Here is an 18706-nt window from a genome sequence, read left to right as displayed (position 1 = left end):
TATTAAAAAAAAAGACACGACGCCGAAGCGCATGCGCCAGAGGGCGACGGGAGCTGTAGTTCCGCTTCCGCGTTGCTAAGCAACCGCATTGGCCGCGCAGGCAGGGAACCAGCCAGCGCGCTCCTTGGCCGGGCTCCGTCAGCACAACGGCCAGAGAGAGAATAAGAGAACAGGCCCCGCCTTTGTTGCGCTTGCCGGCTTCCGATGCGCATGCGTGCGTTGGTAGCCTTCCTAGAATCGTCGTTGGAAGGTTCTCCCAGGGTCCATCCGACTGCGAGGTTTAAAGCACCCCAAACATATTAAATTGACTTCTTTTTAATGGATTAATTGATGATTTTAAATAACTATGCACATCATCAAACCTTGATATGGGTGCTTAAAAAAAAAGTATAGAGATAGTTTGGTATATACGCTGAACTTAAAATTTAACCACCCACACTTAAAACTCTGTGCTGTAACATGTTAGGACAGGCTGTCTGTAATCTTCTCCCCCCCCCCCCACTTCTTTTCCAGTTGTTAGAACATACCAGCACATCGAAAACAGCTGGAAAAGGAAAGAAATGTGGGTCTCTCCTTGTTGACTCAGCCCCACCATTTTATAATTTGTCTTTCCAGACGGATCGACAAAAACATTTGATTGGTTCATCTAGCCACTAAACCTTGCGGCCCTGAAATAGATTGCTTTATGCCACGTTCCTAACTGCATTTACTCAAAGGTAAGCTTTAAGAGTGGAAGTGATGTTATTTGTGGAGGATAAGGTTACCTGTGGCTACTAGACAGCTGTGCTCTGCTGTAGAAGGCAGTAGACCTCTTGAATACCTTTGGCTGGGAGAGAGTATATCTTCACTCAGGTCCTGCTGACAAGCTTCCCAGGGGCTTCTGGTTGGCCACTCCAAAGACAGGACTTTGGACTTTTATTATTATGAATTCAATTTTTATATCGCCAGCTATCAAAAGATCCCAGGGCTATGTCCAACATTAAAAACACATTACAGAACACCCATGATAAAAAACATAAAAAGCATACGTACAGACAGCCTAATTAGGCAATAGTCATCATCACAGTCCTCTCCAACACACTTTCCACAGGCTAGAGGTTATTTAGTGGCTAAAGGCCTGGGTAAAGAATAATGTTTTTGTCTGGTGCCTAAAGACATGTAATGATGGCTCTGGGGAGAGTGTTCCACAATCGGGGAGGCACCACAGAAAAGGCCCGGCTCTTGTCACCCTCCAAACTTCTCTGGGATGGGGGATGTAGAGAAGGGCCTCAGATGACAAGCGCGTGGTCCAGGTTGGATTAGCCATTGGCCTGATCCAGCAGCCAAGCTCGTCTCAGTCATAAGTATGTCCCACTCATGTTCAGTAGGCGTGTGTATGGGGGGGGGTGTCTATCCACAGACACAGTGTGCATAGGCTCACAGTCTTTGTTCAGTCCTATATACCCCATCTGACAATAAGAAGGTCTCTTTTTCTCATAACGGGCTTTTAAACTTTGCAGGGCTCTTTACCCCTTTGTTGCAACGGGAGCAACTGAGCCGCTGCCCTCATGGAGGAACGCGACACCTTGATGAGGAAGAGCTTCACAGTGCTGCAGGAAATGAGCAAACGGAAGCAGCGGCAGCAGTCGCAGCAGAACAATCCGGTGTGGACTCCTCCATCCAGCGGCAAAACCATCTCCAGCAAAGCAGCCCAAGCAGTGAGGGAGTACTATGAGAAGCAGGTAGGCAAAGCCTTGATACGAGCAGAATCCTAGCACGGATTTGAAAGGGCCCTGGACATCATTTAGTCCAGCCCTGCCTGCTCAGTGCATGATGCCGTTAACAGCAGAGGTTGCCGATGTGGTGCCTCCTTTTTCGTCTCCTTTGCACCCTCAATTCCTCTCCTTCCCCAGGCTAAGGAACAGCTGGCGAGCCCTACAAGGTCTCCCTACATGCCCGAGGAGGAACTGCGGAAATCCTTCCTCATGCGCCCTGGGTGCCCTAGCTACTGCCACAGAGCTACTTCAACATCTGACCTTGGTAAGGCTCAAGAGGAAGAGGCAGTCTCTGTGGGAGACCAGGGTGGTGTAGTGGGCTGGAGGACAGCTTTCCCCAACCTATGGTTCTCCATCCAGGCACTGCTGGGCTGCAACTCCCATCAGCCCCCAGCCAGCATGGCCAATGGTAAGTAGTGGTGGGAGCTGGGAGTCCAACAACATACGGAAGGCAGCAGGTTCCCCATCCCAGAGTTAGGTGGAGCAATGGGCTGTGTTTTTCTGTGGTGCAGAGATGGGGAACCTCAGCCCAGCACCAAAGATGGCCCTTCAAGCCTCTCTTTTGGGCCTTTGGGACTCTCTCCAGGCTACATCCTGTTCACAGCCCACACCCCTGCTGTGTACCTGCATGTGTGCTTTTGTCTGGCTGAGATGCATCATTGTATTCTGTTAACATCTCCTTTCCTTTCCCTAGCTAGCAGGACCCGTGGTTCAAGGATGATGGGAATTGTAGTCCAAAAACAGTTGGAGGCCCAAGTTTGGGAAACTCTGCCCTAGTCCTACACTCCACCCTCGTCAACACACAGGAAGGATAGAGAGAGGTGGGGGGTGCCTATAGAGACTAGTCTACCGCAAAAGTTTACATTTATTGCTCCACCCAGTTTTGCCTCTGGCCTCAGCCACCACTAGCATGTGGCCCCCCAGAAGGTTGCTGAAAAGGAAATGTGGCCCTTGGGATGAAAAAGGTTCCCCACCCTGCTCTGGGGGCTGCACTCAAGCAGGTGAGATGTGTGCAGTAGCTAGGAGCAAGCAGTCATCAAAGTACTTTCATGAGCACCTTTCCATCCATCATCAATCAAGAAGGCATCCTAACTGAACTCAAGAAAATCTTACTTGAACTGTCAGGATGTTGACGTACATTCCAGATAACCGACTCCTGAGCTTGCTAAGTGCTGTTGTAACCCTAACCTGCCCCCTTCCATAATCTTCTCACGTCCAAAATGTCTCTTCGGGTGGGCATGAGAACTAGTGGTCCTCCAGGATGTTGCTGGACTTCAGTTCCCACCAGCCTCAACTATCATGGCCAGTGGTCAGGGAAGAGGGGAGTTGTGATCATCCAACAACCTGCTGAGAGCTTGAAGCCTTATTTACCTAGGGATCCATTAGCCACGCCATCCCCTGGACCTCGGAGGGAACAAAAGTACCAGGAAAGCAAAATCTTCTTTGGAGAAAAAGAGTTTATTGAGATCTGAGCACAGAGACGAGGTCTGTACTCAGAGACAGCCTGCTGGATAGTTCCTAAAAATACACTGGCTGTAAAGCAAGACACTTCAACAGACTTTCTTATAGCCCCCAGACTTCCCCAATCGGCTAGCAAATATTGCTTGTTAAACACATTTTATTGCTTGCTAAACATTCCTGTCTTTCTGCTAAGCCAAGCACTCCCTCCCACCTCCTTGTACACGTGTCTTCTTTTGCTAGCTTAAGCATTCCCTTCGTATCTCTTCTTATTCTTGCATTACTAAGCAGAAGTAAAGCAGGAAACATCTTGCTAGTGGTTTTTTAGTTAACAGCAGTTTCTGGCTAGGCAGGAAGCGACCTTCTGACCTGTAGCTAGCATCAGCAGTTTCAAGTAGCTGGTTAGGCAGAAAACGACCTCCTGACCTGTCTGTTTTAGGCTTTCAAGCGACTGCAATTTTGGGCTGTTTTGCCATCCTAGCAGAGTGCAGGAATTTACTATGTGTAGATAATATTTGAGAGCAACAGAATAAAATATTGGGAGAAACCTTTCCCATCTCCCTTTAAGCTGAAGGTTTTGTTTTGCTGCATGCTGCATGCTGTCTAAACTGAAAAAGTGGTGCCTCCATTATCGGCGATTTCCATGCACTGTGTGTGTGAAAGACCCATGTAACCGTCTCCTTCCTCCTCCTCCTCCTCCTCCCCCTTCTCCTTGCAGAGAATGAGATAACCAAAGGCCACCTGCCTTGCAACATCAGCACCATAAGTCTGTCCTCCCAGCAATCCTTGGAAGAACGGAACTTGATACTTCAGAGACCAGGTATATTTGAGTCAAAGAGCTGCCTCAGATGTGAGTGCCTTTGTCTGACTTGCTGGTTCCCACACAGATCCCTCCCCTCCCCTCCCCTCCCCTTCCTGCTGCAAACCGGAGTTTACATCTCAGGACTATGCAGAAAGGGGTGTGGGGCAGGCAGCTTTTGCTATGCTTAAACAAAACTGCAGTGCTTTCGTTTCAGCTGCTATAACTCGCCTCTTTTCAGGCAACTGAGCTGGACAATTTCTAGCCTTCCGATGTGCTACATCCCAGGACAGCCTTCTTTTTATAATGGCAATGTATTAAATGTATCGTTAAAGGGCTCCACTATTGCCCATGGCACCCTGGGTGCTTCCAGACGATTGCTAGACCCGTGTGGGTTTCAGTCGCATCCCAGCAGATTCAGGACTAGCGTCGGAGATGATCCATAGCACTACCTTGACGGTGCCTTTCTCTCCTCCACTCCGTTGCCATTGCGCGCACAGATTGTCCAGCCTCATCTACTCAGAGCATGTCTGGGTTGCCTAAGTGGAAAAGTTTCACCGAGGGCTTCACAGGCGACGTCTACCTGAAAAGCCAAACCCGCAAAGGAAGCAGAATCCCATGGTACGTCAGTCTGCTGCAGGAAAAGGTAAGGATGTAACTGTCAAAGCAGCTTGGCAGAGGAAAGGGAGCAGGGAACTGGGCCGTGCAAGGCTTACTGGAAAGCACTGGCACTGGCCAGGCCCATCCTGGTACCCTGGATGCTGAGCATGGGGGGACTCATGCCTGTAGTGGAGTGCTTCAGTATAACCACACTGTTGTGATGTTTAAGGCAACTTTACTTGGTCACAGCAGCAGCCTCTGGGGAGAACGCAAAAGTGGAAACTGCAAGCCTATGAATTACGCAGGCTTATATAGAGCCATGCCCTCACCTTAGTTTTACAGGTGCATGGAAACTAAGTCCCGTTCTCAGGCGGAAAGCATGCCTGCCATATTGGAGCCTGCTCTCTATCAGACAAACATTAATACAGCCAGAGTAATAGAGCTATCCTTCTGTAGTTACAGTTTTTTATACCATGTGTAGGCTATTTATCAAAGCATATACAGTTCTACAATTTCCACTACGTGCCCTTCCAGGGAGGCACCCGAAAGTGAGCCTTCTGGTGCAGGTCAGTGGATCTGAGTAGGTTCAACACCAGGAGAAGCGCTCTGAAAGATATAGGGGTCCTGAACTACACGGGCCTTTATAGACCCAAGTCGGCATGATGAATTGGGGCTTGGGAACATACAGCTGATGGAAAGATCTCTGGCTCCTGGAGATTGTCTGCCTGTCAGAGTAAAAAATATTGGGCTACATCAGTAGTCTTCCTTGTATCTGAACATGGCTGTCTTCCCTCCCTACCCCATATAACAGTCAAGGGCACCTGTTTTCAGCTCGAGGCCACATTCCCTTGTGGAGAGCCTTCTGCGGGGCCCGCATGCCAGCAGGGGGCACAGCCGGAGGTGAAAAGTAGGCAGGGCAGCGGGGGCAGCTCTTTCCCTTTGCACAGCAGCCTACATTCCAGCAGGGCTTCTATACAGAAGCATCCATTTCTCCATACTCTGCCAAGGCAAGTAAGAGGCATGAACCGAGCTCTGGAGCACCTTCCAGGCAGGCAGAAACTCTCAAGGAGGGCATAGAGTAGGGCCAGTAAGGGGGAATGGCCGAGGAGTGCTGCAAGGGCCAGGAAGAGCAGCCTGGGCGGCTGCATTTGGCCTGTAACCTGAGGTTCCCCACCCTTGCCATGTAAATGGACAAAGTGTTTATTGCCCTGGTGGGGCGCCCATGTCATGCAACTGTAGGAAGTGTCTTTGAGGTCTCAACCTGGCTGTTCCCATATCTCCCCCCCCCCTCGCCCCCCAGGATACAACTTTGCAAAAGATGGAAGCGGAACTCGTCCGCAAGGATGATGTGATCTCAGTCCTCCGGGAGGAGCTGGAAGTGATGCAGAAGCAGCTGGACCAGGCCCAGCAGGGGGGTGAGCTCGCCCCAGTGGAGAGACCCGCCCAGAAGGTTGGCCCAGTCCTTCTTATCTGTTTATTCATTTACTGCCTTTATGTCCTGCTTTTCCTCTAAGGAGCTGAGATTGGCGTATACGTGGTTCTCCCCTGCTCCACATTTTACTCTCACAACAGCCCTGCGTGGTAGGTTAAGCTGAGAGGCTGAGGCTAGCTCAAGGTTAACTAGCAGGCTTCACACCCAAGTGGGGATCTGAACCCGGGTCTCCCGGGTCCTAGTTTGGCACATGAACCACTGTTTTTTAAATTTTCATTTCAACAATTTGCATGTCGCTTAACCGCTATACAGTAAGACTAAATGTGAGTTAAAACTATGAAATCAGCGTTCACTTGAACAACCTGCTGAGATAATCTTTGGAAAAGAAAAAATTCAGGAAGCACTGGACATTCAACAGGCCTGCCTGACCTCAACCGGAAAGGAGCGCCACAAAAATGGGATCCAAGGCACTGAACACAGAGAGGCTCCTAGTGGATACGAGCCATGGGGGACCACTGGCAGCTACCTCATTGCAGGGTGTTGGACTGGATAATCCCCATGGTCCCTTCCAACCCTACAATTCTATGATTCTCTGATTCCTGCATTGCGGAGGGTTGGACTAGATGACTCACGAGGTCCCTTGCAACTCTGCAGTTCTATGAAAAGAAGGATCCCGAACCACACGACACTACATTGGCTGTCTGTGTGTAATTCTGTAAGCCTCTATATGTGCCAGGGGCTCTTACTTTGCAATCCGACTAAAGGGAGAGCAGGGCAAGTGAATGCACAGCCTCTGTGCTAATGGCAAATGCTTGGAGATATGCTTGGTGGATTCGCCCTCAGTGGTTGCTGGTGCCTATAGGGATTGGTAGGCCTGGAGGCCAACAGTAGGTGGCGCCAAAGCCAGTGGCAGGCACAGCCAGAGTCAATGGCAGGCAGAGTCCCTATGCTTCCTATGCTTTGCATCCTCTGTGCCCAGTATTTCCTACAACAGTTCTGAGATAACCTTGCAAGTTCTAGCAGCATTTCCCCAAGTTACTGGAGGGCTGCGCCCTCAGTTTCCAGCTTCATCGCCTTCTGAATCTTTTATCCCTCTCCTTAAAAGGAACCGGAAGAAAAACTTACGGTGCAAGTGAGTGACCCAAACCTGCGCAGGCGAGGTGTCTCTCTGCCGGTCCTTATGAAGCAGAAGAGCACCCCGGAAGAATTTCGGCAGGAATTGGAGCGGTTGAAATTGGAGCTGGCCCAGACAGATAAACAGGTGGACTCCAAGATGGCTCGCCTTAGCAAGACGCTGCTGAAGGATCAGAATGAACTGGAGCAGCTGGAGAAAGAGGTGAGCCACGGCCAGTCGGGGAGAAATTTTTCTACACTTGTAGCAAATTCGTTTCCCAAGCTCTGGTGTCCATAGAGCCGAAACAGCACCGTCCACACAAAAGAGGAAAGGTTTCTGCAGGTATGGGGAACACACAAAGATTTGCAGAAGTACAGAATGTCTATGGGGCTGGGCAGAACCCTGCCCCCTCCCCAAGCTAGAGATGGGCACCCTTTGACCTGTGGTTCAGTTGTGGCCCCCACGATTGCCTACCTGGCCCTTGGGAGTCCCATTCCCTTGCTATCCTGTGCCCTAAAGTTCTGCCTCGTTGGTGAGTAAAAGGTCTAATCCAGGCAGGGAAAATGGAGGAAGAAGGGAAAATGGAGGAAGAAGGGGAAATGTTTGAGTAGAGAAACCTAGCAGAGGCCAGTTTCCTCATTTTCCAGTTGTAAATTTGGTTCTGCACATTTCTACAGCAATTTGCACTTTTGAAGGAAAAAAACACCCCAACAACCCCTAAATTTTCATGAGAATTCACCAGTATTTTAGTGTGGATTTCTCCTAATATACCCTTTTGGGGGGGGGGGAATGCAGTTTCCCCTACTATAATGCATTTTTGAATGCTGTTTTCAGTAAGGTATGCATTTCTATACAAATCTTCTCCTTAGGGTGTGCATATTTTGCATGCTTTTCTTGCTTGGAGAGCTGCAGTACAAAATTTGGAGAAGTGCAGATTTCAAAGGCTAATTGTGTTCCAGCTCAAGTGTTGCTTTGAGAAGTACGGATTGGGTAGTTTCTTGTTAAAACGCGAACGAAATTGGCTTTCTCCCATGCCCTTACTATGGCATCCCAGTCTTTCTTTGCGCTCTCTCTGCACAGTACTCTGAAATACAGGAAAAGGTACGCTTGGAGGGCGAGGAAGAGATGCGTGTGGAAAGTGGGTCTTCCAAAGAAGTGAATATGGAAGAATCGGAAGAGGAGCTCCTTTTTAGCAAGCTTCTCGAGTTCCAGAGGATGAACGACAAGCTGTACGACGAGCTGCAGAAAGTGAAATTCGATTATGACATGGCCACAGGTAACTTTGGAAAGCTGAGATGGTTATATATATATATATATATATATATATATATATATATATATATGGAAATGGGTTGGCTAATATTTTCCTTGGGGAACCAAGAGTCACCCCTTCTGGAGGCAACCTCACATTGTAGGCACTGATTGAAATGGAACTAAGGTGAGGCCACTGAGAAACAAGAGGGAGTTGTGAGCATGCTCAGTGGAACCCTGAGGTTAGTTGAAATGCAAAACAATCATTTTGGAATCCTAAGCAGGTGACCTCCTCAAGAGCCCAATGAGAGCTGAGCGTGCCCAGCAACCATGGATTGCTGAGTGTTGGTTGGAAAAAGAAAAGGAAACCAGGGAATGGGGAATGGAATGAAGTTTCCTGGGATTGGGCATGGTAGCCCATTGGAAAAAGAAAAGAAAACCAGGGCACAGGGAATGGAATGGAGTTTCCTGGGATTGGGATTGGTTGTCCATTGGACGAGAGAATGCCTGCAAGAAGGCAAAAACAAAACAGCAACATTGGTTTGCAGGTCCCTCTCTTGTTAATTCAGAGGTTCATGCTAGTGGAGAGTTTCTGGCGATCCATACTGAGTGGCCTCGATCACATTCACGGGCTTTTCTTTTGATTCCCTAGGCGCGATATCTTCCGTGCAAAGGCAGCTATCCTTTCAGGCATCCCAGCTCAGGAAAGCTCACGCAGAACGAGACTCATTGCAGAAGGAGCTGAGGGAGCGGGGAGCTCAGCTGGAAGCCATGTCTAATAAAGTATGTTGATTGGGGGGTTTACACAGTTCTGCTGGGTTTGGATTGCGGGGAAGGCTGAGAATTCTTTAAATTTTTTAAGGCGTGCTCTTAAATAGCTGAATGCACGAGATGGTGAGGAGGGGGCCCCGTTTCTCAGTGGTTGAGCACCTGCTTTCTGTAAGGAAGGTCTCCACTCCAGGACACTTTTAAAGATGTAGGGAATTCAAATTAATTTGATGTGAATTTGTTACAAATTAAGAATCGAATGGAAAACAACTACGGAGTGGGAATGATTAAGTTTTTTATATACACAGATGGAGGGAAATGAAGGTTTTGTTTCAGAAATAATAATTAATGGGTTAATGTGGATTGATAAACGGATGAGCAATCCTCACTTCATAACATTGGAAATGTTAACTAATGTACAAGCAGGAATTGACAAATGAATGGACAAGTACAAAAGGGGGAAATTGTGAATTAGAGATAATTATGAAATATAAGCAGCAATAAGGGTTAATTATTGGTACATCTGGGAAGCCATTATTTATTTATTTTTTAAAAAGTTGTACAGTGATACCTCGGGTTATGAACTTAATTTGTTCTGGAGGTCAGTTCTTAACCTGAAACTGTTCTTAACCTGAGGTACCACTTTAGCTAATGGGGCCTCCCACTGCTGCTGCGCAATTTCTGTTCTTATCCTGAAGCAAAGTTCTTAACCCGAGGTACTATTTCTGAGTTAGCAGAGTCTGTAACCTGAAGCATCTGTAACCCGAGGTACCACTGTTTTAAAGTTGTTTAATTCATTATGGATTTGTAAAAATAGATAAAAATTAACTGGAGAAAGAGAAGGTATCCAGTTCAATCCCCGCTATCTCCAGAGAAGGATTTGGAACAGCCTCCTCTCAGAAACCCTGGACAGCCACTGGCATTCATGCAGCCAATCCTGAGCTAGTTGGACCAGTAGTCTGACTCAGCCTAAGATAACTTCCTAGGTCCCTGAGAGGGCTGAGAGAATGGATTGCTCCCTCTACATGTTTCTAGCAGGTTTGCTGCTAAGATCTTCATGGCCTTATGGTGAGATGGCAGGTCTGTGGCTGGCTGGAGGTTCACGTGGCACTTGGAGGAAGTTGCCATTTCTTAGTGGTAGAGCATCCGCTTTGCAAGGAGAATTCTCCTGGGTTCCATCCCCAGCATCTCCAGGCAGTGCTGGAAAGGTCCCCAGCCCGAGATCCTGCAGAGCTGCTGGCAGATGGGAGTAGACCTAAGGACGTACCAAGGGCCCTGCTCTTGCATCAGGCCGGTGGTCCATTTTGTCCAGCATCCTGTTCTCCCAGGGGCCCAAATCACAAGAGCACTCCTTCCCTCCTGTGGTTTCCAGCAACTGGTGTTCCAGTAGCATTCCTGCCTCCCAACTACGGAGGCAGAGCATGGCCATTGTGGCTAGGATCCATTGACAGCCTTCTCCATGAATTGGTCTAACCCTAAATCATTGGTTGGCAGCCATCGCTACCTCCTGTGGGAGCGAATTCTGCAGTTGAAGTAATCAAGGCAATACTGAGTTAGATGCAGCTGTGCTCTGGCTGAGTCTCAGGAAGCTGCTTCCTGTCTTCTTACGGGCTGTACCTTCCAGCTGGGATTTCCGCCGGGCCGTGAACATACTCAAGGGAGCCCTTTCTCATGCTTGCCTTTTTATTTTAGTTTAGCAACTTGAGAGAGGAGAGGAAGCACGAAGAAATGATGGGCTCCATCGAGAGAGAGAATTACAGTCTCAGGCAGGTGAGTTGCTGCTCCCTGCCAGTAGGGAGGGCGAATAGCTCAGTTTTGGTTTCTCTCATTTTTCCCGGTCTTCTCCACATTTCCACATCAGTTTGCATTTTTTGTGTGTGTCGGGGGTGGCGGGGAGTCCTCATGAACTTCCTCAGCATTTCCGTTTGAATTTCTCCTAATATGTCCATTGTTGCATGCATTTTCCTCTAATTTGAGGCATTTTAAAATTATATTTCCCCATATATATGCATTTGCAGGTGCGCTGCACCCTAGCGTATGCATTTCCCCCCACACCTTACCTGTCTGGGGAACTGCACTGGAAAATTTGGGGAAGTGTGAATTTCAGTGGCTGGACTGTGCTTCAGTTCATTTCTTGTTGCAGAAAGTGCAAATCAGGTGGCTTTGCCACTAAATGCAAACTGAATCCACAAAGCAGGTTCCTAAGTTCTAATTGTGGGTCTCCAATGTGGTGCCCATGGGCACCAGTGTGCTTGCCTGTAATTCCTAAGGCACCTGCAAAAGAGACTGAGCTTTTCGTGCGCCATTCCTGTTTCTACAGCCTCAGCCTCTTACATTCAAGCCATTATTCTGTTTTGTTTTTTGCTTTATTAATTACAACATTTCTATCCCACTTGTCCTCCAAGGAGCCCAAGGTGCTGTATACGTGTCTCCCTCTCTCCACTTTTTTCCTACCTTTGAGGTAGGTTAGACTGAGAGATAATGATTGGCCCAAGATGTCCCACGACAGCAGCCATCTTCTGATATGCCGTGCCCCCACAGCAGCCATTTTGCACTCTCCTCTCACATTTCAATTATTGTTGCACACAGTGTTTGGCTGGAGAAAAATTCGGTGCAGTGTGGATTTTCAAAGGATAGCTGGGTTTCGGTTTGTTTATTAGTCCGGGAACTGCAAATTAGGTAGTTTCCCATTAGAAAGCAGACCAAATCAAAACCTCCATCCTTACTCTTAGTTACCAGTTCTATCTTTCTCCTCTCCTGCCACGCAGGACCTCGCTGATCTGGAATCCAAACTAACTGACAAGAGCCAGATGATTGATGACTTGCAGAGCAACGTCAACCGGCTCCAGGCCGAGCTGTTACTGAATCAGCACCATGTTGGGAACGAGCTGAGTCGGCAGAACGACCTGCAGAGGCAGCTGGAGATTTTGCAGCGGGCAGAGGTGAAAACCAGAGCCACTCTGGTGACCATCAGTGCCAGGGTAATCTTCTCCACAGATCACAGGGCTTCTTCAACCACTACTACCACCCCTGTTATTGCTATTATGTCCTTGTTATTACCGTTATTACCATTTGCATTTCTTATCAACCCTTCACCAGAGCAGTGCAAAAATATGCTACTAAACTCAGTTAAAACAAAGGCTGTTGGTCCATCTAGCTGAGTATTGTCTACACCAGGGCTTCCCAAACTTGGATCTCCAGCTGTTTTTGAACTACAGTCCCCATCATCTCTGGCCACTGGTCCTGCTAGCTAGATATGATGGGAGCTGTTGTCCAAAAACAGCTGGAGACCCAAGTTTGGGAAACCCTGGTTTATGTTGACTGGCAGAGGCTCTCCAGGAGTTTTGTGCCCAGTGCAACCTGCCAGGGATTGAACCCAAGACCTTCTCTGTTTAATGCATGCTTGCATGCTTACATGCATATGCGCATGTAATGTTATGAATGTACGTTTATGTCTACACACAGGCCCAAAGTATTTTCACTAGTACCTCAGGAACAGAACTGAATTCTGTCGGTCTGCAAAACGGCAGCAGCTCCCAGAGTCTGGTGGTTGGTGCCCATTGGAGCTGGTGGGGAGGCAGTACATGGCACCAGAGCCAGTGACAGCTGCAGCCACTGCCAGTGACAAGCAGAGCCAGATCTAGTTTTGACTGCATCCTCCTTTCTGCAACACAAGGGCAACGCTAGGGCTAAGGAGAAGGAATTGGACAGCCAGGGCCATCCACAGGGCTGGATGTAAGCAAGAAGGCAGGCAGGCAGGTGGGGGGGGGTGAGCTGCTTATTGTGGGGCTGTACCCCATTTGCCCCTCTTCTGCTTCCCAGAGTTCCTTGGGGTAAGCCATGCTATTTTAAATGGATAAAAATCTGAATTGAAGTTTCTAGTGCTCTTTGAAAGATGGAAACAAATCAAAAATTTGAAAATGGCATGAAACATGGCTCTTGCAAATGAGTAACCGAGAATCCTGGCCGCTTCCAGAATGTCCCTGTTTCAGGGGTGCGATTCAGTCACGTGCTGGGAAATCCAGATTGTGCAACTCAGGTGGATTTGGTGTTCTTGTGCAATAAACCCACTTCCGGGGGCAAACCAGACCTTTTGCTGTAAGGAAAGTGACAGGGATATCCACTGGAAAGTGAGCGATAAGGACTGCTTGGTGCAATGTCGTTCAACCTTCTCCCAAAGAAATCAGAATAAGCAATGGTCCTACTCGGAATCTTTGTGCACGTGTATCAGGACGAATGTAGACTGGTTGCCTGGGAGAGACCTCTGCCTCACTGCATTAGCTTTGATTCTAAGGAATGACATTCTCTAATTTTTGAACTAAGGCACTGTCCACTTCATTCCCCCGCCCTTCTTTTCACTGAAAGTTTGAAAGGTTTCGGAGCAGAATCATCCAGGCAACTTACAGCACCCCTGGCATCAAGTTTCCCCAGGCCGAACTCACAGATGATGAAGTTTTAGAGTCCTTACAGGTAAAAGTAACCATGTGGAAGTCAGATTGTCACTGTGGCTGCAATGCAGAAGCGGGATGGGGGAATGGAATAGCTGCCTCCATTTCTAACAGAAAGCTCCTCTGTGGATCTGTCTTCCAGAAAATAATAACAGAGCATCTAGACTTTTACCAATTGCTGAAACAGAAAGGGGTGAAAGTCCCAGCTCTGGGCGCCGCCGAACCGCTCCCTCCAATCACTACCTCTAAGAAAAAGACTTCCAGCAGATAGAGATTTGAAAGCTAAAGTCTCTCCTCTTCACATTCTTTCCTAACTGGGGCTTGATCCATTCTTGGTCATCTTTTATCATTCCTTTTCCTGACTCCAATTAAATGATTGCACGTAATGTTTCGTTTTTCTCTCTGACCCACTTGCCGCTTCCTCTTATCTGCAAGAAACCTGCTCCTACTAGTGGTGTAAGTTGCTAATAATTTGCATTACCACCGAAGCAGTCATGTCATATCGTCACAATACAGCTTGAAGACTCAGCAGTAGCAACTACTTCCAAAACCACGTTATTTATTTTAATTTTATTGCTAGGGGCCTCGTACCTCGTGTTGTGCAGGAATTCTAAGACACACACACACAAAAATCAGTGCATTTTTAAATCAGTGGTTGAAATCAGTGCAGGGTTCAGTCCTCCATTGTGATTCCAAAGGTGTCTGGCTGTATCCAGACATGGAAGAAAACTTGCTCCTTGATCTCAGGAACAATCGTGCCAAATTTGTGACAGTACCTTAAGAGGTGGCTAAATGAACAGACAAGCAACTTTCCAAAATATATAGCAGTCTGCATTCATGGCATAACCTTGTGGCAAGAAATTCTGTAAGTTTTAACTGTGCATCAATCTGACGCAAGTGTAAAAATTGCTCAGGAGTAACTGTTCAGATGAGATATATTTATAGGGTTGTATCCAGTTAAATCCTAATTGGAGCAGACCCACTGAAACGAATGGATCTGTTAATCATATCCATTAATTTCAGTGAGTCTGCTATTGAGTAGGACTAACGTTGGGTCCCACCCTTGACATTGATGGAATAAATATCAATAGGAGGCCAGGTGTTCAGTAAGGCACAAATAAATGCACATTTGCTCTATTCCGTGACAAGAAACACACATTTCAGCCTTCCGGATTCTTAATTGGTGCCCAGATCCAAACATCAACAAAAACCACTGCCACCCCACTTGGGAACCCTCATGCAAAGTTTGGTGGCAATATCTCAGGAGGCGGTATGAACTCATGCCGAAAAATGGGTGAAGTCACACCCAAAATGTTTCAGTACGCTATGGTAATTCCAAATGGCGCCTGGAGTTCAAACATCAATGCATGCCTCATCTTAGAAACCTTCATCCCAAGGTTGGCAATGGTATCTCGAGAGGTGGCCAAACCTATCCCAGAAAACGGGAAAAGTCACGCCAAAGTGATGTTTCGTTCTGCCACCTTGAATCAAAATGGCGCACAGCATCCAAGCATTAATGTATTAATGCACAACAGGCGGTCCTTCATCCTGGCACTGCCTTCGAGGAGCTGGTAGCGAGAGCCCCACACTTTGCTCTTTATTCATTCTGAGCTGGGCTTGCTTCTTCCTGAGCAGCCCTCTCAGCCTGCTGGGCTTGTGCTTTCCTCACTCTTTCGGCGTTTGTGATGGTCATCGGATGCAGGGGGAGGAATCCAGAAAGCCCTGGGCGGAGGAAAGAAAAGGCACTTTGCTGTTGCTGTCTATACTCTTCACAGCAAGGGTGGGGGAACCTCTCTCAGCCTGATGGGTCACATTCGCTTCCGGTCAACTTTCCAGGGGGCATGTATGAATGGTGCGTGAGGCCAGAGGCAAAAGCGGCTGGAGCAATTTGTGCAGTTATTACCTTTGCACAATAGGCTGCTTTCCCTATCCTCCATCCAGGAAGCTAAGCAAAGACACATTATCAGAGTTCAAGCCAGACACCTGAGAGTGTGAAGCAGGAGCAGTGAGGGGATGTGGCTTAGGCAGAATTCTGAGGGCCAGATACAGAGGGCTGGAGGGCCACATTTGATCCCTGGTTCTGAAGCTCTCCTTCCCTGCATTATGTCTCGAGGTCAACTGTCTAAAGCATAGCACGGTGGGGAGAGTCAGGACACACAAAATCTGGAGTTCATCGCCTTCAGAAAATGTACCGAAAATTTTGCAGTCATATGTCAGGGGTGCATGCTGCTGTTAAGACTACAACTCTCATCTGACCCAATGGCCAATGGTTAGGGATAATGGGAGTTGGGAGTCCAAAAAGATACAGCTTCCCCAACGCTAGGCTTAAGCGCAAAGCTGTGAAAGAACTGATTGCCTGGTTGCCCGTGACATCAGGAAGCACGCTGCGCTTTCTGTTCCACTTGTTCCCCCAGACAAATTTTCAGCTTAAAAATAAACGGGAGGATTAAGAAAAAAAATTCCTGCATTGAAGGTAGTTGAATTGGAGGAGCCCTGGGGCCCCTTATACCCTTCGTATGATTTTATGAATCATCATTATCAGGAACTGCCTAAGTTCAATGGATAACTGTACAATAATCAGAATTTTATTCAGCAAAACCCCACCACAAGGATAGGTTAAAATAATGCAGGAGTTTGGCATGGTGGGGAAACCATTCAAAATATAAAACACATTTAATTTTTGTATAAATGCTTTGTTCAACAAGCAAAATGTCAATCTAAGTAAGGGAACACAGAAAGCGAAAACAAAACAGGAGCAACATCCCCCCCCCCAAAAAAGAAGGAAACCAGGTGGCATTACCCAGAAGTTTCTCGACGGGCTTGGTGAGATGGGCGCCATTGGCAATCCAGTATTTCAGCCGCTCGAAGTTCACACCAACGATCCTCTCATTGTGGTAGTTGGGAAGCGGGTCGTAGCACCCAATCTGCTCCAGGTGCTTCCCGTCCCGGGCTCGCTTGTTCTGTGCAGCCACGATCCGAAAGTAAGGCCTGTTGGCGCAGCCACCCATAGCAAAGCGGATGACGGTATGCGAGTTGTAGTACTTTTTCAGGAGGCAGTGCCCTGGAAGGGAGACCGTGCAAAGGCAATGTCAACAGAAACCCAGCATTTATTGAAGATTTCCCTCCAGTGGTTAAACAAGCTGAAGGAAATACTTCTTTACACAGAGCACAGTTAAAACAAACTCGCTCCCAATGGAGGCAGTGATGACCACCAACTCCATAGTGCTTTTCTTCATCTGCAATATATATCACTCATAAATGCTGATTTTTGTTTTTACACCCCACCCCACCCCACCCCACCTAGAAGTACCAAATATCTGTTTAGTTACAGTTAATTTTTAAGTCGTTTCAGTCTTTAAACAATGGTAAAAAAAAAAAGGTAAAGGTAAAGGACCCCTGACAGGCAAGTCCAGTCGCAGATGACTCTGGGGTTACAGTGCTCATCTCGCTTTACAGGCTGAGGGAGCCGGCGTTTGTCGCAGACAGTTTTTCCGGGTCATGTGGCGCAATGGACCACAAAGCAGAGCAGCACTCCGAAATGCCGTTTACCTTCCTGCCGGAGCGGTACCTATTTATCTACTTGCACTTTTGGCGTGCTTTCGAACTACTAGGTTGGCAGGAGCTGGGTCCGAGCAACGGGAGCTCACCCTGTCACGGGGATTCGAACCGCCAACCTTCTCATAGGCAAGCCCAAGACGCTCAGCGGTTTAGACCGCAGCACTACCCACGTCCCTTAAACAATGGTACCATTGAATGCAACCTCGCCGTCGCTCCCGGACCCGTTTTGGGGGCTGGGGTCGGGGGAAGCTGGGGCTTCCCCCGCCCCCAGCCCGGCAAGCTCGGGGTGAGGAAAATAATTTTTCCCCTTTATCCCCCCCCCAAAAAAATAAGTGCGCCCTATAGGGTGAAAAATACGGTAATCCCACTTACCCAGCTGAACCATGATGTCTGGTTCCTGTAGAGAAGGGGAAACAGAGGTAACAAATCAGATCCCAACACTCAGTAGCAGTCTCATATTAAAACAAAGAAAAAAGCGCCATCAGCTTACAGTTATGAAATGAGGAACCAGGCTACCGAAATGTCTGCAATTCTAAAATAAATGAGAGAGGGGGATGTGGAATAGAAGTTAGGCCCAGGGAATGAGAGCACAGAATCCTTGTGGTCAATTCCTCAATTATTCCTAACCCAGAAATGTAGACAGCTCTTTTTATACAGTCAGACCACCAGTCCATTTACGACTGCCACCTTTGTTCTGGCAAAATATAGGACAGGATGGGGCAGAGCAGTTGGGGGTATTATTTTTTTCCAGCTGGTGCTGAAGTGAATTCAAAGCAATCTATTACAATCTATTGGCGCCTCTGAAATTTGTCACACACCCACACCCACGAAGTTGTAAATCTGTCTGTGCTTGGCTACCCACAGCTTAAATACATGACCTTTCTCACACCCTTTCGAACACATGCATTTGGAGAGGATACCTAACTTGGCAGAGTAAGAGAGACACACACACACAGAGAGAGAGAGAGAGAGAGAGAGAGCATCTTACACTGAAATACGGGACAGACCCTGAATTTAGTAGTTATCTATCCGCAGCGGCTCTGCAAGGTCTCACATAGCGTACACTCCCTACCTTGGGACCTTCCAGATGCAAAGCAGATGCTCAACCACTGAGCTACGCTCCTTCCCCTCAAAATAAAGTAAGGCGCTAGTCCACATGGTTCCGAGAAAAGGGGCTGATTGAAGCAGCCGGCTTCTCCCCCGCGTGGCGAGCTGTACCTGCTGCCTGAGCCCTTAGCTGCTATTCCCCAAACCCGCACAAGGCAACTCGGCGCGCTCACACGACCACAATTCCCCTCCAAGCGACAACCGTAGAGACGCTACTTACAAGGTCCTGGAGGTTGGAAATCACGTGAGGAGCCCGAGTCGGCCGCGCGCATGCGGCGGAATGAGCGTGGGAGAGGCGACCAATCAGAACTCGGTGTATTAAAAAAAAAGACACGACGCCGAAGCGCATGCGCCTTGTGATGCAAGCAAGGAAGGTGAAGAGAAAGGTGATGATGATGATGATGACTTCAGAAAAAC

General features: G+C 48.0%; 2 protein-coding genes across 5 annotated transcripts; one reads left to right on the top strand and one right to left on the bottom strand.

Annotated features, from left to right (window-relative positions):
* The first annotated feature begins 567 nt into the window (after positions 1 to 567).
* Positions 568 to 14015, top strand: LOC308592052 (coiled-coil domain-containing protein 27-like). Its single transcript, XM_081203322.1, has 12 exons — positions 568 to 716; positions 1500 to 1721; positions 1893 to 2019; positions 3931 to 4062; positions 4512 to 4657; positions 5912 to 6061; positions 7149 to 7379; positions 8238 to 8433; positions 9061 to 9191; positions 10869 to 10946; positions 11945 to 12157; positions 13542 to 14015. The coding sequence occupies exons 2-12, from the start codon at positions 1548 to 1550 to the stop codon at positions 13893 to 13895; spliced, it is 1932 nt and encodes a 643-aa protein (XP_081059448.1). The 5' UTR covers positions 568 to 716; positions 1500 to 1547; the 3' UTR covers positions 13896 to 14015.
* A 1148-nt stretch (positions 14016 to 15163) lies between these two features.
* LOC308592033 (small ribosomal subunit protein bS16m-like) lies at positions 15164 to 18519 on the bottom strand. Of its 4 annotated transcripts, none has more exons than XM_081203299.1 (4): positions 18463 to 18519; positions 17555 to 17579; positions 16425 to 16685; positions 15164 to 15346 (listed from the first exon to the last, which is right to left on the bottom strand). In XM_081203299.1, exons 2-4 carry the CDS (start codon positions 17565 to 17567, stop codon positions 15222 to 15224), a joined length of 399 nt encoding a protein of 132 aa, XP_081059425.1. In that variant the 5' UTR covers positions 17568 to 17579; positions 18463 to 18519; the 3' UTR covers positions 15164 to 15221. The 4 variants fall into 4 exon arrangements, with proteins under 4 accessions (XP_081059425.1, XP_081059427.1, XP_081059424.1 ...); XM_081203301.1 differs by having other exon boundaries at positions 18510 to 18519; XM_081203298.1 differs by having other exon boundaries at positions 18255 to 18502.
* Between the last annotated feature and the right edge of the window lie 187 nt (positions 18520 to 18706).

Source organism: Podarcis bocagei, assembly GCF_964188305.1.
Source record: "Podarcis bocagei genome assembly, chromosome: 7".
In the NCBI taxonomy this organism is placed as follows: Eukaryota; Metazoa; Chordata; class Lepidosauria; order Squamata; family Lacertidae; genus Podarcis; species Podarcis bocagei.
Note: the sequence above shows the minus strand (reverse complement) of the source record. Positions and strands in the feature narration are given on the sequence as shown.